The following is a 17,846-nucleotide window of genomic DNA, read 5'->3' on the forward strand; positions in this document are numbered from 1 at the left end:
ATATAAAGTTCATTACAACTCTCAGTGCTTTCAAGTACCCTGTTAACTTTAGTATTTCTTTTAGAGCTGGCCAGCCGTGGATCTTCAGTTCATAAAGGCTGTCACCTCTGCCACACACACACAAAAAAACTCTCGGACAGATGACCTGCTGTGATATAACAGTGGCAAAATGGTACCTGTAAAATATCCCTCATTTATCAACAATTTGCAACCTACCAGACTACTAGATACAATGAGAAAGGAATATGAAATATAAGACACTGATAGGGAACACACAAAGATCTATAAAATTATTTCTCTGCTTTTAGAGAACTTATATTTTGGAATTTATGACTCAAATGTTTCAAACAAAAAGGACTCTACAAATTATACAGAATCCCCTCCCCAAAGAAATATCAGTGTGAGAAGGAATAGCTACAGGAGGTTTCATAGAGAAAAATCTGGGCTGAGCTGTTAAGTTTAAAAAAGAGCTGGATTTAAATAAATAAAGAGAAGAGTAGCAGTCTAAGGGTTGTGCCTGGATGTGGAGCAGTGAAGACCAGCAGAACACAGCTGTGGTCAAGCACCTCTGGCCCTTCATTCGCTGTCCAGTATTGTTCCCTGTAAGTCCCATCCAGGACATAAATTTTTGGCTTCCTAGAAATCTCTAGCCCTCTCCTAAGAGAATATATATGTTCCTACTTCAATTCTCATGTGTAGCAGGAAAAGGATGAGGAGATCCTCGGCAGGAAATTAAAGCTGAAACCAGGAATTCGAGTATGAATTCAGCAGAGAGGTAAAACTTCATGAGAGAGTTAGAATGACAAAAAGCCTAAGGTGCCAAGAGTCCTAAAATAATCCAACACAGAATAAGGGAATAAGAGATCAGGAAAGGGGGAAGAAAAACCAGTCAAAAAGAAGAAAAGAAAAATAAAGAGGGACAAACTTCTGTTTGATTTTGAAGATTGTTTCTGAAAACTGGCTTTTGCCAAAATTGAACTGGTGGTTCATGACTGGAACAAGCAAATCCAAGGGGGTCCCCAATGGTTGCTGTTATTATGAAACTTTTCTTCCAAACACTGTATCAAATAAATGCTGTACCTGAAAGCTAGAAATGTGAGGGACAATTTATCATCCTCTGTAGATAATGACAAATACTTGCTAAAAGATCATGCTCAAGGGACAAACTTGGTCCACTTTTTTACATAGGGTTCAGTTATGAACCTCCAAGACGCCAAGCAAAATTTTCAAGTGTTCATTTTATCATATTAGTTATAAAATAAACTCTTTACCATCTTCTCATTAATTATTTAGAATTCATTTGTGCAGTGTTCAGCTGAAATACATTAATAGATCATATGTCTCTACTCTTTTTGATTAAACTAATATACTTATTTAAAAGTACTTAAGTTTAGCTTCATTAATGACAACTTTACTGCTTTCAAAAGCAGAGAAGTCTCCTGACCAGGCGGTAGCGCAGTGGATAGAGCGTCAAACTGGGATGCCGAGGACCCAGGTTCGAGACCTCAAGGTCGCCAGCTTGAGCGCGGACTCATCTGGTTCAGCAAGGCTCACCAGCTTGGACCCAATGTCGCTGGCTCAAGCAAGGGGTTACTCAGTCTGCTGTAGCCCCACGATCAAGGCACATATGAGAAAGCAATCAATGAACAACTAAGGTGTTGCAACGAAAAAACTAGTAGTTGATGTTTCTCATTTCTCTCCGTTCCTGTCTGTCTGTCCCTATCTGTCCCTCTCTCTCTCTATCTCTGTAAAAAATAAAAAATAAAAAGGCAGAGAAGTCCATTTCAAATACATCAGTAGCAGACTCTTAAAACTCATTTTACAATTAAAATAAAGAGTGGGGAAAGGGTATCCCAGTTAAAGGTACCTTCCATTTTAATTTTTTTTTTAAAAAAAAAAAAAAGAGGAAGGACGGAGGAAACGAGACAGGAACATGGATCCACTCCTGTATGTGCCCAGATGGGGATCAAACTGGCAACCTCTATGCTTCGGGACAATGTTCTAACCAACTGGGCTATCTGACCAGGACACGTTCCATTTTAATATGGCCTCTGGTGCCGATAAAACATTTCCAATATGGCACTCTATCCATTGGCTTTTTAGGCCTTTTGTTATAAAAATATCACCACATTATGTTCAAAGGTCTGATGAATTAAACTCTACAACTTGTTTTCATCAGTCGACTGAAGAAAAACAATTAACCCAAATAACAGATGAAAAGAACCATTAAATACCACCAGAACAAGAGTATAAAATGTTAAAAATTCAACTTTTAAGCATGGAGGTCTCTTCTGAGTCAATTTCCATATGTCTGATCCCAAAGTAAAAAATTTTACAGTCCATCTGAAAAGCATCATCAAATCTGACAGCAACAAGAGCAAAACCAAGAGCTGAAGAAGAGCTGAGGAGGAAATCAAAGCAGCAGATAACCCCACCCAACACCAGGAGACCAGGACTCTTGATATAACCCACAGGTCACCAAGCTCAGCTGGAAAACTATTAGTCTAGTCCCTTACAACTTTAACATTTTTTTTTCTTTAATTCCATTTTCTACCTTAATATAATCAATTGTATTCCATTAACCATGCTTTCAAAACCACTAATCTTTTTTTCCAGCATAAAAGGAGAAATGATTTGCTATATGCTGAAAATTTATTTGTTAGACTTTGGTTTGGTTCACTTAAAATTATTAATATGCTATAAGTTTCTAAGAGAAGATAGACATTAACAAAAGGAACAGGAAGGAAGGAAAGACAAGGCACTGGCATACTCGAGCTTCCAGAATAAACTCAGAGTAGTCTTCTCACCCTGTCAACTCCACCAGGTATAGTAGAAACACCTACACTGGACAGAGCCACGGCACTGAGGAGTGGAGCTATGTGATGCAAAGAGCAAAAATGTTAAGTAGTATTATCCAAGTATGATGTCTCCTTGTCAGATTTTTCTTTCAACGAGCCTCTCATTTCCCACTCCTTTTGGCCTGTCTCCACATGGAGAGCCTGAATCCAGGAAGGTCAAGGAGGAATCATAGTAGGGTTTAGAGAAAATGAGCATGGGACAGGAGCTTAAGCAAGCTGGTCTAAACTTTAAGGGAAAAGGATTAGTCATTTCTGTGGTTTTCATTTAGTTAATCTCTGGGTATTTCATTCACTTTGGAGGTTAACACATCAATATCAAAAATCTGAATACAGATTTTAGAGGAAAAGAGCCAAGGAAGCCACACACTGTTTTGGGTCTAGTTCTACCTATTTTATGCAAACAATCTCCTCACAATTCCACAGGTCTCATTCACCAAGACTTGAGCACATGGAGCCAACACTTGTCAATAACACAAGAAGTGCATTACCTGGGTTCCTCTAGTCACATCTCCCTACCGCGCTATTGAAACGTCTGTGGCCACATGGTTAGTAGCTAGTTAATAATTCAAATTTCACTTATCTTGTCTCCTTGTTATCACTTTCTACACTGAAGACATGGCAAACAACTGAGTATTATAAAGAATATGTATTTAAAAAGGAAGTTTAAAATTCACCTAAGGAAAAAAGAAAAGAAAATGCAAGCTCAGTTTGGTAAAATAATCTAAGTAACATACTATTTGACATGTTTCTTGTATATTCTAGAATGTCTTTTTACCATCAGTCCTCCAAAATATCATACTAAAATGTTTCTGGAAAAAGAAATATTTCTCTAATTTCTTAACTTGTATTTTGCTAAGCATTGTGTTTTTGATGCTTTGCACATAAATAATACTGAGCTTGAAAAACCCTTGGAAGTATTTTTATATTGAAATATTTACATAGCAATTTGAGAAAAAGACATCTTTTTACAAAATACACGATACTGCAACTTAAAAAAAAAACTGTAATACTGAACATTTTCTGCTTCTCAATTTCTTACATTAAAAGTCAAGAGATAATGACATAGTGGCCACAAGGTATACAATAAAGCACACCATTTATAGAATAAAAAGGCTATTACACAGGGGGAGGGTTAAATAAAGCATATTAGTTGGCTGTCTAATCCATAACAAAATTTATACATTTACAAAATCCAGCTAATATTATTTCATGACATTTTATGTTAGAGTAAACTTACATTTCAGTTTCACAAAATATATTAACATTGCAAAATAACCATTTATTGAACAAATATTTACTAAGCACCTAATAAATAGTCAGCACTGCTCTAGGCACACAAGATAGGGCAATGAACAGACAAAATAACTGCCCTCATGGAACATGAAGACACCACAAGGTTGCACGACAAAAATAAAAAATAAATAAAAAGAGGAATTATTCTTTGGTTTGAAAAGGCCAACTGCGAAATATCTCTTCACTCCCCATATGTAATAATCTACGTAAGAACAAGGAATGGAAATCCAGCCCTGGAATCTCTTACCTTAAATCTAAGCAACCACTTAATGCATAAATGGAGCAAATAAAAGAGGTAAGGAAAAAAAGCATTGAAAAGTTAGTTGGAACTTCAGGATGTGAAGAGATAGGAGAAAACAAAGAAAAAACAAGTTAAGTATTCAGCATTAAAAAATAATGTTTCAATAGATCATAGAAAGAGTGGTTAAAGCAGAATGTGTCATGAACAAGAGTTTTTGATGAAATTATATGACACTTTTATTCAAAAACAACTTTATTAAAGATTTCTTCAAATCAGTGATCCCTAAACACTAAAAGTCTAAACAATGAAGGGGACTACAGAGTCCCAAAACAGTAACATTTTACTTGAGAATTAAATGAGAACTGGAGTGGAGAATCACATTTTTTAATATGTAGGTGGGCAAGCACAAATATGATATCTTATATCCTAAATGCCTTTTTGTCATTAGATTCTGGCATTACCCTAAAATTTTCTATTAACAGTGGCTAGCTTTAAATAAATCTCAAAAGGTTTATACCCAAGTTGGAATAAATTTGTTATTAATTATCCATCCAATTACACTTCCTATTTTAACATGCTCTAATTCAGTAATCTAAATGCATGTAGGTGTCAATTATAAAATTAAATATCAAATTCCAGATAAGAATTTTTTTAAATGTACACTGTACATTTTCATTCACCTAAATCTATTAACAGATTTCTAACCATACTAGCTTAGGGTACTTTTTAAATGTAAATTTGCTTATAGAGTCATAAATCAACTATGCAGTTTCATTTAAAAGCATATATATTTAGTGAAAGTCACATTTGATAAGTCATTGTCTTTAAAATCATTGATGAGATGCAAACTTTAAGTAAAAATACCAATTTAAATAAAATTTATATGTCTGTCCCTTAGTTTTGATCATGGTACTTTATATACCTAGCAGGCATTCAAATACATTTTAGAATATAGCCAAGAAATATTTATATAATGGCTATATACACAAAAGCAGTGGAAAAATTAATTCACATATTTCTTTTATCTACACTACTGTCCACCAAAATATTAAGATAAAATTATTTTAGAAAAATCAAAGTACATTTTTCTTTATTCATGTTCTAAAAACTAAGGCCAAAAGTCTGCTAATAAATTTTTCAGGTAAAATAAACACTTTAATAACATACTGATTTTTTAATTAGTCCTTTTAAATCATTAAAAGATTAGGAAGAACATACCACATTTATTTGTCATATATATATATGAGGTACTACCATTACTAAGCAAATACAATTCATTCAAAGGTAATTATTTAAAACCTGAGAACACAGCACAAAGAAGAGGCAAGAAAGATAAAATAGGTCATAGCAGTAAGGAATCTTCAGAACCACAATTGGGCCAAGATTTGGTTCTCTAGGAAAGGGGAAAAAAAGCTTAATTTTCTAAAGAGTTAGTTCCGTTATGAGCTATTGTTTTAAAAAGCTTGACAAAAATTATACTTACCTTTACTCCATGTCCAATATCATCTAGAATTGTATAGTCAATAGGTTTTCTAATATAACGAACTGGTCGTTCAAGGTTGGTTGGAGCAATAATCTTATGTGTCCTTACAGTGTTTTTATTAGTAGTCAAAATACCAATTTCTCTTCTTGCAACTTTCTCTTTATGAATATCAACAGTCTGTAAAATATAAACACAATGCAAAAAATGTATAGCTCTAATATTCAGAAAAATTAAGATATAAATGTTAAGAGGTTTATCACCATTATTCATATTCTTAACTACAATTATTACATTTTCTCCTTTTTGGACCAATACTGACCTCCAGTTTTAGGCTAAAGCAAGGGTTGTCACACCATGACTGGCAGACGAAATATGGCCCACCACCTGTTTTTATAACTCAAACACTAAGTGTGGTGTTTACATTTTTTAACGGTTGGAAAAAGTCAAAAGAAAAATAATGCTGTGATGTGTGAAAATTATGTAGAATTCAAACTTCTGCTTCCATAAATAAAATTTTATTGAAACCCAGCAATTCTATTTGCTTATGTATTTTCACACTACAATGGCAGAGATGAGTATTTCTAACAGAGACTTTATGGACTGCAAAGCCTAAAATAAATATTAGCTGGGACTTTACAGAATAAGTTTGCCAATAAAGCATGCAATTTTTTCTCCTCTTCATTAAGATTTAGCCAACTTGATTAAGGAGGCCCCCAGTGGTTAATCCAGTTACATTTAAAAATAAACTATCATTATAATTTCTATTATTTAACCTAATAAATACTTTACTTTTAAAGAAGGGAGTGGCCTAAAATATAAAATACAATGTTATAAATCTCACTTTTTTTCTTTTTCTTTTTTTTTTTGTATTTTTCTGAAGCTGAAAACGGGGAGGCAGTCAGCCACTCTAGCGCCTGGGGCAGAGGCCAAGGAGCCATCCCCAGCGCCCGGGCCATCTTTTGCTCCAATGGAGCCTTGGCTGCAGGAGGGGAAGAGAGAGACAGAGAGGAAGGAGAGGGGGAGGGGTGGAGAGGCAGATAGGCGCCTCTCCTGTGTGCCCTGGCCGGGAATCGATTTCCGCACGCCAGGCCGACGCTCTACCACTGAGCCAACCGGCCAGGGCCAAATCTCACTTTTTACAAAATAGTATTTGTTTGCTTAGGTAAAATGACTTATGGCTTCTATTTTATAACACGTTTATAAAAGATTTAATTTATTTCATTTATTAAATATTTACATGCTTATACGTGTTTTTACTCACAGTCTTCTATTTGCTAATAGTGAGTAAATTTCTTCACAGAGATAATTAATACACTAAAACAGCATTTTTCAAACTGTAGGTTGCAATTTAGTGGGATGTGAGCAGCAGTTATCTTAATGAAATAGAAGTATCACACTATATATATACACAGTAAGTATTGTTTCTTGAAACACTTATTTGTTATGTATATAAAGACATACATGAGCTGTGTAAAGGATGCAGGGTAAAGTGTATTTTTTACTGTAGGTTATAGTCCAAAAGGTTGAAAAATACTTCACTAAAATTGTTCACATCTCTTCCCACCATTCTTCCTCAAGCAGTAGTTAATAGACACTTTTGCTCATTTCCTCCCAGTCCTATTTCAACTTCCTCTTTCTATAAGAAGGCCCGGGAAATAACATAGAAATGGAAAGAAATGATGATAGCCATCATGACATTATTAAATACCACTTTAAAAAATCTGAAAGCTGATGATTTATCCTTTTCAACTATCTAGATATGAAGGAAACCAGAAACAAATTCAAAGCCTATTTCAACCAAGAAATCTTAAAAGGAACATAATCTATAAGCTTCAGCACTAATAAATATCTAAATAAAACATCAAATCAAAGACTAGCCTAGGTAGTAACCATATCATTTTAAGTATATCTTTTTAAGGAAAAATAACCTGAGCTGCTTTTGTGCATGTTAGGTAAATTACGAAATCTGCTTTCTTTTTCAACAACTGGCAAGAGCTGTAACAGAAAAATGGGGTTTGCGTATCAGTGATGATACTGGAATTTACTTATTTTCAACTTCAGAAAAATGAAAATTAATTTCATTTTGAATAACTTTTAACAAATCATCCTAAATCATTGAAAATATGAACCAGAAGATTTCATCCATTAGTATGTCTCAAAATAAAATAAAACACGCCAAAGATGATAGTTTTGCTCCCCAGTCAAGACACATACAAGGATCAACCAGTGTACGCATAAGTGGAACAATAAATCAATGTTTCTCTCTCTCCCTTCCTCTCTAAACTCAATAAAATTATTTTTTAAATTAAAAAATAAAAACCAAACAAAATAAGCACTTATTTTTTTTACTTTTATGACTTTTTTTAAATTAAGTGAGAGCCAGGGAGGTAGAGAGACTCCCACATGCACCCTGACCAGGATCCATCCAGCAAGCCCCCTACCAGGCAATGCTCTGCCCATCTGAGGCCACTACTCCCCTGCTAAGCAACCGAGCTATTTTAGTGCCTAAGGGAGTCCTATGGAGCCATACTCATAGCCCAGGGCCAACTTGCTTAAACAACTCAAGCCATGGCTGTGGGATGGGAAGGGAAGGAAAGAGAGAGAGAGAAAGAGAGAAGGGGGAGGGGTAGAGAAGCCTATGGTCACTTCTCCTGTGTGACCTGGCTGGGAATCAACCCAGGACTCCCACATGCCAGGTGGACACTCTACTGCTGAGCCAACCAGCCAGGGCATTTTCTTTCTTTAAAAAAATTTTTTTTTGTATTTATTCATTTTAGGGAGGGAGAGAAAGAAAGAGAAGGAGGGAGGAGCAGGAAGCATCAACCCCTATATGTGCCTTGACCTGGCAAGCCCAGGGTTTCAAACCAGCAAACAGGTTGACATTTTATCCACTGCACCACCATAGGTGAGACCATTATTATTATAATTTTTTTTATAAAACTGGTTTTTGTCATATTAACAAAAGATTTATCAGAAAATATATATATATATATATTTTTTTTTTTTTACAGAGACAGAGAGAGAGTCAGAGAGAGGGATAAACAAGGACAGACAGGCATGCAGAGAGATGAGAAGCATCAATCATCAGTTTTTTGTTGCGACACCTTAGTTGTTCATTGATTGTTTTCTCATATGTGCCTTGACCATGGGGCTACAGCAGATCGAGTAACCCCTTGCTCAAGCCAGTGACCTTGGGTCCAAGCTGGTGAGCTTTTGCTCAAACCAGATGAGCCCGTGCTCAAGCTGGCAATCTCGGGGTCTCAAATCTGGGTCCTCTGCATCCCAGTCCGACACTCTATCCACTGTGCCACCGCCTAGTCAGGCAAGAATATAGTCCTCTTCAGACGGTGTTTCTACTCTGCTCAATCTTTAGAAATGTAATTATTTTATTCAGAAATAAAACCATAAGAATGCAAACCCAGATAGATAGTCCTGTCTCTCTCCCTCTACCCCTCTCTCTAAAATCAATAAAATAAACACAAAAATAAAAGACATGATACTAAATACAGGGGTCCTCGGGTTACAACACAGTGACGTATGACAGTGATGTAACCCAAATTTTGGTGTAAGTTAACACACACTAGCCTAACACAAATGGAACACTTGCGCTTTTAATGGTCCAAAATGGCGTAGGTAAGCATACTGGGGGACACCAACTCCCTCACTCACATGCTGTGTTACCGTGTATTCTTCTGCTGCACGCAACCAAACTAGTTCACCCACATAGTCTGTAAGTACAAGGAGACGCTAATGGCATAAACAGAAACATGTCTCAACTTTTTAAAATTTTTATGGGAGTGAGAGTTGTAAACTCTAAATGTCGTATGTTGAGACTGTCATAACCCGAGGACTTCCTATATTCCTAATCAAGTCTGTCTTTTATTTCAAAATATTAGAGAATGGGTTATTACTTTTTGTTTTGTTTTTTTAAGTATTTCTTCCTGATCCATAGTTGACAGTCAATGGAATTCCCATCCCTACATTCAAATTCAGAGTAATTTGAGAAATAGTTTAATTACAGCAGGGTGATAAGACAGTTGAGGTCAGTGGGGCACAGACTGAGGTGAATAGCAGGCCCGACAGAATAGAGGAAAAAACAAATACAAATCAAGTATTATTTTAGGGATGTTCAGAAGAATAAAGAATTCAAGACGGAAGACAGCTCAGAAATGATCTAATCAGTCCAATCCTTTTACAGACAAGAAAGTGAAGTTCAAAACAGCCAAATGTCACATAAGTCAGCTGAAGAAACTGAGGAACCAAGGTGTAATTTAGACACCTTACCTTCCTGCCTCCCAATACTACTCAGTGTTCATTCCCACTACAATGGAGAGAAGAGCTAGAGCAGTAGGAAGCTGAAAAGTGATCAGGTTCTTACCCAGGAGACGGGAAAAGATACTGATGAGGAAGAAAATCAAATAGCTCAGATATGTATCAACTGGTCCTGAACCACTCTACCAGAAAACCCTGACAACTCTTTTTTTTCTTCCTTTTTACTGAATCAATGACACTGGTTAACATATCTCTACAGGTCTGCAATTCTACAACACATCATTGTACACTGACCTTGTACCCCAAGTCAAGTCTGCATTCATTACCATTCTTCTCCCTATGACAGCTGACACCTTCTACCATACAAAAAGCATGTGATCTCATCTTTGACCTGACTGAACCTCCACTTCTTTGTTTCTTCAACTCAATCTGCTCTATAAATTCTCCAAACCTAGTATTTTTACCCAAATTGCAAAAAAGATTTTTTACTTAAAAATAAAACAAAATCTAGTCTCAAGGCATCTTAGGAACCTTCTCTGGCTTCTCTAAAAACATAATAATAGTTTTAACAAAAGTGTAATAATAATAAATTTTAAGTACCAAACATTAGTGTGTGGGAGGAGGGAGTATGTTAGAGCAAGGACTTCAAAACTACAGCCTCCACGTCAAATCTGGTCTGAGCCTGCTTTTATATGGCCCACAAGCTAAGAATGGTTTTTACATTTTCAAGTAGTTGTTTAAAAACATACACATAAAAAAATGAGACTGACACCATATGTGGTCCGGTAAACCTAAAATATTATCGGGCCCTTTATAGAAAAGCTTTGTCTATCCTTATTTTAGAGTATTTATTTATTGAGTATTTGATTTGTAAAGAGAAAACATTTTCTCTTAAACTATTGAATAGTCTTTCAGTCTAAAGAGCATCAAATAGTTCTGATGTTCAAGTGACTTTTAAAACAAAGAACTCTAGAGCTTGAGCAGGTGGTGACACAGTGGCAGTGGATAGAGCATCGGACTAGGACGTGAAGGGCCCTGGTTGGAAACCCTAAGGTCGCGGCTTGAGTGCGAGCTCACCAGCTTGAACACGGGGTTGCTGGCTTGAGCGTGGGATCATAGACATGACCCCATGGTCTCTGGCTTGAGCCCAAGGTCACTGGTTTGAGCAAGGGATCACTCACTCTGCTGCAGCCTCCCCACATCAGGTGTTGTGCCACAACAGAGAATTGATGCTTCTCATCTCTCTCCCTTCCTGTCTGTCCCTACCTGTCTCTCTCTCTGTCACAAAAAAAAAAAAAAAAAAAAGAAAGGAAGAAAGAAAGAACAGGGGCCTGAGTTAGAGCTGTCTAGCATATGTTTAAACTGTCTTCGTTTGGAATTGAGTGTCTGAAGGGCAATACCTGAAGAGGTGGGTAATCTATAGTTGTTTAGCAGCTTTTAAGTTAATACAGAATAGTATGTTCGATGAGGGACTGAGTAGGGAAAATGGGCAGATGGAGGCTGTATCTATGAAATAAAAATTAAGTTTTAAAAAGATATTTTTAGCACTTCTCTTAAGGATTGAAATTTCTTCCAGTTATGTTTAATGTATAGAGTTCTTTCTTTTAATTTAATTTTTTTGTGTGTATAACAGAGATAGAGAGAGGAACAGATAGGGACAGACAGACATGAAGGGAGAGAGATGAGAAGCATCAATTTTTCATTGTGGCTCCTTAGCTGCCCTAGTTGTTCATCGATTGCTTTCTCATATGTGTCTTGACGGGGGGGGGGGGGGGGGGGGCAGTGGGGGCTACAGCAGGGCCAATGACCCCTTGCTCAAGCCAGAGACCTTTGGGCTCAAGTCAACATCCATGGGGTCATGTCTATGATCCCATGCTTAAGCCAGCGACCCCACACTCAAGCTGGTGAGCCTGCACTCAAGCTGGTGACCTCCGGGTTTCAAAACAGGGTTCTCCACATCCCTGTCCAACTCTCTATTCACTGCGCCACCACCTGGTGAGGCTATCACATTTATAGTTTTAAAAGAATAAAAGAGTATAATTTGGTAAAAGTAGGAAGAAACATGACTAATTTTCACCTCAAGGCTGATTATTTTAACATGACAAATGTGTTTTAATATAAACCATTAAAATCTACTTCCCTATTCACATCATAGAAAAGATAATGGCTCCACAAAAAGAATAAGAACCACTGATTTGGTAATATTGAGTATTTTCCAAATCATACATGTGAGTTAACTTCCATAATAAAGACTGTCAGCATCACAGAATGTCTGTGTTTATTTTATATTCCTCATAACAAAATCGGAAAATAGTGTGGTCTTACCTGTGAAATATGATTGATTGAAGATTCCATTCTTCGTAGCTGGGATGCCTGGATATCCAGCATCTGCAGTACATTGTTGGCCAAGGTATTTATCAGATAGGCAACACTTGCTAAGGACTGGGTGGTGTAGGCTTTGGTTTCTTCTAGGGCTCGCTGCTTATCTGCTGACTAAGAAAAAAAGAACAATCATTAATTCAGAGATAACCCATTCTATCAATCTAACCAACAATAATACTCATCAAAAACAATTCTGGCCCTGGCCGGTTGGCTTAGTGGTAGAGCATCAGCCTGGCATGCAGGAGTCCCGGGTTCGATTCCCAGCCAGGGCACACAGGAGACGCCCATCTGCTTCTCCACCCCTCCCTCTCTCCTTCCTCTCTGTCTCTCTCTTCCCCTCCCACAGCCGAGGCTCCACTGGAGCAAAGTGGCGCTGAGGGTGGCTCCATGGCCTCTGCCTCAGGCACTAGAATGACCCTGGTTGCAACAAAGCAACGCCCCAGATGGGCAAAGCATCGCCCCCTGGTGGGCATGCCGGGTGGATCCTGGTCAGGAGCATGCGGGAGTCTGTCTGACTGCCTCCCCGTTTCCAACTTCAGAAAAATACAAAAAAACAAACAAACAAACAAAAAAAACAATTCTGTTGCTGAACCTACACATACTAGCTAAAAATGATCTGGATACTAATTTGGTATAATGTAAACCCAACAACTAAACTATTGACTAAGTTCACTAATATTTTCATGTAGAATAGATACACCTTTGTACTGATGCAAATAAAATCTTGAAGCCATTATTTAAAATATGAGATCCACTGGATAACCTGGGCAATGGCAGCAAGTATATAACTTCCCAAGGTCACTGTTTAGAGAGGTAGCATTTATTTGAGTGTATAAATTCCGGCCTACTTTTTCTATTATCCTGAATTCCTCCTTTCTTTTCACTGTAATATGTGAGATGTGGTTATAATGTAATGTCTGATTAAAGTAATAATGACATAATAAAAATGGTAATAATCACAATAAAATAAAATTAAAATTTTAAAAAACATCCATTCTTCCCAAGCATCTTAAGTGTTAAAACTCTATGGGACATAAATTGCCAAGTTCTAAAAATCTACTTGAAAACCAGAGAGCACATGGTAAAAAGTGGTTATTTCCAAGATCACAATGCAAAGCAACAGTCAAGATACATGTGCTATGCTGCTAAATGCCAAACACCATCTTCTTGCTCTAGATCAGCGGTTCTCAACCTGTGTGTTTTCAATAAGTGTTGTGGCACCTTAATTTTCCGATGGCTTTAGGCGACCCCTGTGTTTTGGTCGTTCGAACCCAGCCAGGGTCGCGACCCACAGGTTGAGAACCGCTGCTCTAGATCTATAGAAAGCTTTGGTTCAGCAGAAAGTACACAAGCCTTTGAAGCAGAAAAGTGTGTGTGTGTGTGTGTGTGTGTGTGTGTGTGTGTGTGTGTGTTTTTTTTCCTGGAGAAGCAGGGAGGCAGAGAGACAGACTCCCGCATGCGCCCAACTGGGATTCCCCCCCACCCCGACATGCCCAGCAGGGGGGGATGCTCTGCCCATCTGAGGCATTGCTCCATTGCAACCAGAGCCATTCTAGCATCTGAGGCGGAGGTCATGGAGCCACCCTCAGCGCCTGAGCCAACTTTGCTCTAGTGGAGCCTTGGCTGTGGGAGGGGCAAAGAGAGAGAGAGAGAAAGAAGAAGGGGAAGGGTAGAATAGCAGGTGGGCGCTTTTCCTGTGTGCCTTGGCCAGGAATCGAACCAGGGACTTCCACACGCTAGGTCAATGCTCTACCACTGAGCCAACTAGCCAGGACCCAAAAAACCATTTTCTTAATGTCAGCTCCACTATTTACTAAAATATGTCAACTTGGACAAGGACAGTTTCTCAATGTCCACAATTACAAAGCAGAGAAAACAAATTTCTCTATCAATCATTTGAAGTAGCTGTGAAACTCAAAAAAGATAATGCATGTAAAACCACTTTCTAAAACTACAAATCACTATATATAACTGTAATTATTTCTTTGAATGGTCATTAACTCTTTAAAGTCCACTATGTCTCAATCTCCTCTCTCCCACACATTACAGGAGTCAGAATCAACAATCCTAGATGTAAGTTTTTCCAGGGGGGAAAAAAGTTTATTGAAGCAACAGTTAACAACATAATTAAATGATACCATTTTAACTTGAAAAGAGTATTAGCTTTTTTGCCTGACCAGGTGGTAGCGCAGTGGATAGAGTATCAACCTGGGATGCTGAGGAACCAAGCTTGAAACCCTGAGATCACCAAATTGAGTGCTGGATTGTTAGATTAAGTGTGGGATCATAGACATGACCCTATTATCGCTAGCTTGAGCAAGGGGTCACTGGCATGATTGGAGCACCCACCTCCCAGTCAAGGCATGTATGAGAAAGCAATCAATGAACAACTGAAGTGCTGCAAGTATAAGTTGATGCTTCTCATTTCTCTCCCTTCCTGTCTTCCTGTCTGTCTCTCTTACTCTCAAATAAAAAAAGAGTATTAGCTTTTTATTTTTTCTTCTCGATTCTGATCATCAGTCACCTCAGTTTTATCAATGCTTGAATTAACAACAGAGTTGAAATCAAATTTGGCTGAAGGTAAATACTTCAAAAAATGCCATACTGCCTGACCTGTAGTGGCACAATGGGTAAGATGTAAACCTGGACTGCTGAGTGAGATCACTGGTTCAAAACCCTGGGCTTGCCTGGTCAAGGCATATATGAGAAGCAACTACTAGGAGTTGATGCTTCCTGTTCTTCCCTCTACCTCTCTTCTCTCTCTCTCTCTCTCTCAAATCAATAAATAAAATCTAAAAGAAAAAAACTTTGTTGTTTTTTTATTAATTTTTAATTTATTGTGTTTACATGGATTCAAGTGGAAACATCCAGATTCTGACTGTAGATACAGGGAGAGCTTAGAAGTCATCATTCCATCCTAACAAGTAAAAAGCTGACCAGACTGTAAAAATCAACTCTTCTTGGATTCACCATAAAAAACAGTAAGTCATTAACATTTTTTAGACATTATTCTAAATCAGAGTATTTATTATAGAGAATAATCCAAAATTATAACAATTTATTAGTGTGCTTCAAAGGATCAAGGGAATGGCTATCTGGACAGATAAAATTATTTTCTTCAATTATCCTTTTTTATATTGTCAGTATTTGAGATCATCTGAAAAGTAAATATTAATATTAATTATTTCATGCTATGCCTTTATTCCTAGCATATATGTGAAATCATGTGGCTGATTATTGCTGTGTCAAAGATATGAGAGGCCCTTTTATTAGGTGGGCTTTATATATATTTACTTTTCCATGGAATATTAAGGACCCTATAATGTAAAATGTATAAAGAAAAATCTGCCTGACCAGGTGGTGGCGCAGTGGATAGAGCATCGGACTGGGATGCCGAGGACCCAGGTTCGAGACCCAGAGGTCACCAGCTTGAGCGCGGGCTCATCTGGTTTGAGCAAAGCTTACCAGCTTGAACCCAAGGTCGCTGGCTTGAGCAAGGGGTTACTCAAGTCTGCTGTAGCCCCACAGTCAAGGCACATATGAGAAAGCAATCAATGAACAACTAAGATGTCGCAACAAAAAGCTAATGATTGATGCTTCTCATCTCTCTCCGTTCTTGTCTGTCTGTCCCTATCTATCCCTCTCTGACTCTTTCTCTGTCTCTATAAAAATAAATAAATAAATAAATAAAATTTTAAAAAAAGAAAGAAAAATCTGCCTGACCAGGTGGTGGTGCAGTGGATAGAGCATCAGCCTGAGACGCTAAGGACCCAGGTTAGAAACCCCGAGGTTGTCGGCTTGAACACAGGGTCACTGGCTTGACCATGGGATCATAGGCATGACCACATGTTCGCTGGCTTGAGCCCAAAGGTCACAAGCTCACTGGCTTGAGCAAGGGGTCACTGGCTCTGCTGTAGCCCCCTGGTCAAGGCACATATGAGCAAGCAATCAATGAACAACTAAAATGCTGCAACAAAGAATTTATGCTTCTCATCTCTCTTCTTTCCTGTCTGTCCCTATCTTTCCATCTTTCTGTCTCTCTCTAAAAGAGAAAAATCTAACTGAAGATGCTGTTTTTAGCTGATTTAAAACATTGATGTAGGTCACCATGAAGCAGGTGCTCAGGGCATTACTATTCTGCATTAAAGACAGAGGAGGAGAGAGACAAGATGGCGCTGGAGTAGGCGAATGTACCAGCATCTACCTCCCAGAACCAATGTGGATTACAAACTAATTTTATGAACTATCAACTGGAAAAACCAACTTTGGACTAAACTAAAAGGACTCTTCAACCCAGGAATGCTGAAGAAGCCACCCAGAGACTGGTAGGAAAAGCGGAAACGCGGAGAGGGCTGCCCAGCTTCTCGGAGCGCATGGCAGCAGGGAGAGACTCGCGTGGCGGGAAGTGAGTTTAGCAGAGGGGAAAGGGCCCTGAGCCCCAGGAACAAAGCCCCAGCCTGCAGCCCCGGAGCCCAGAAGAAGCATAAGGACAGTATTTAGCTTGAAACAAGTCAGGATACTGTTTGTGAGAGTCTGATTTCTCAGACCCAGGATCCTTCTTAAAGGGACCACGCAGAACATCTCTCTCACAAACACTCACCCGGGGCTCCTGGAGACGGAGGGAGAGGGGAGAGAACCACAGTATCAGGAAGAGAGTGCAATCTAGGAGGCATAGGGAGAAACATTTTTGGGAGATAGCCACTCTAACCCCTGGGACGAGTCACTCCCCAAAGCTGAAGTGAATATTTCCCCCGGAAACAGCAATATCAGCAAAGGGAAGCAGGAGAGCAGCCAAACAAGCCCCCCCCCCGCGGCATTCAGAGCAGAGTCGCATAGAAGGAGGGAGCTTTCGGGTCTACGGTAGTGAGTCTTAGGGTCCGAGCTGCAACGCCCCCACCCACGCGGCTGAGGGCGCACCGGAGAGCGGGCGGCAGCGGGAGACAGAGGCGCGGTTCTGCTGGCAGGGGCGGAAGCCGGCTGGCCACCAGTGGGCTCAGGTGTGAGCTCAATCTTGCCCGGCTAGGGAGAAGGGGGCGTGCAAAAGAGGCTAAGCTCAGCTGCCGGCAGCCTGTAATCCAGCCTCCGGGAGAAGGGCGGGAAACCCAGAAAGGGTAGAAACCAGCCCCGGAGCAAGGGCAGAGGAGCACATCCCTGCCCCACCCGTGCAACCCAGGCTTGCGGTCTGACTTGGTAGCAGGCTCCTCCCGCGGGGGTGGAGCCAAAAGCCCAGAAGAGGCAGAGTTCCGCTACGAAGCTGAGCTTGGGCACGCAGCCTTTCCTGGTGGTAGAGCCAAGGCTAGCAGCTGTTCCTTGAGTG

At 39.0% G+C, this 17,846-nt stretch overlaps 1 protein-coding gene across 27 annotated transcripts in view; it reads right to left on the reverse strand.

The window, feature by feature from the left end:
- ABI2 (abl interactor 2) overlaps window positions 1-17,846 on the reverse strand; it is a 111,588-nt gene that overhangs the window by 45,890 nt on the left and 47,852 nt on the right. For 14 of the 27 annotated variants that reach the window (XM_066278836.1, XM_066278834.1, XM_066278826.1 and 11 more), the window contains exons 2-3: window positions 12,473-12,640; window positions 5,876-6,052 (exon numbers count right to left, since the gene is read on the reverse strand). In XM_066278836.1, the coding sequence (XP_066134933.1) occupies window positions 5,876-6,052; window positions 12,473-12,640 (345 nt within the window). Of the gene's footprint in view, window positions 1-4,398; window positions 4,417-5,875; window positions 6,053-12,472; window positions 12,641-17,846 lie in introns of all 27 variants that reach the window. The other 13 variants (XM_066278824.1, XM_066278815.1, XM_066278831.1 and 10 more) reach the window with 1 other exon arrangement.

This window comes from Saccopteryx bilineata, chromosome 5, assembly GCF_036850765.1.
Source record: "Saccopteryx bilineata isolate mSacBil1 chromosome 5, mSacBil1_pri_phased_curated, whole genome shotgun sequence".
Lineage (NCBI taxonomy): Eukaryota > Metazoa > Chordata > Mammalia > Chiroptera > Emballonuridae > Saccopteryx > Saccopteryx bilineata.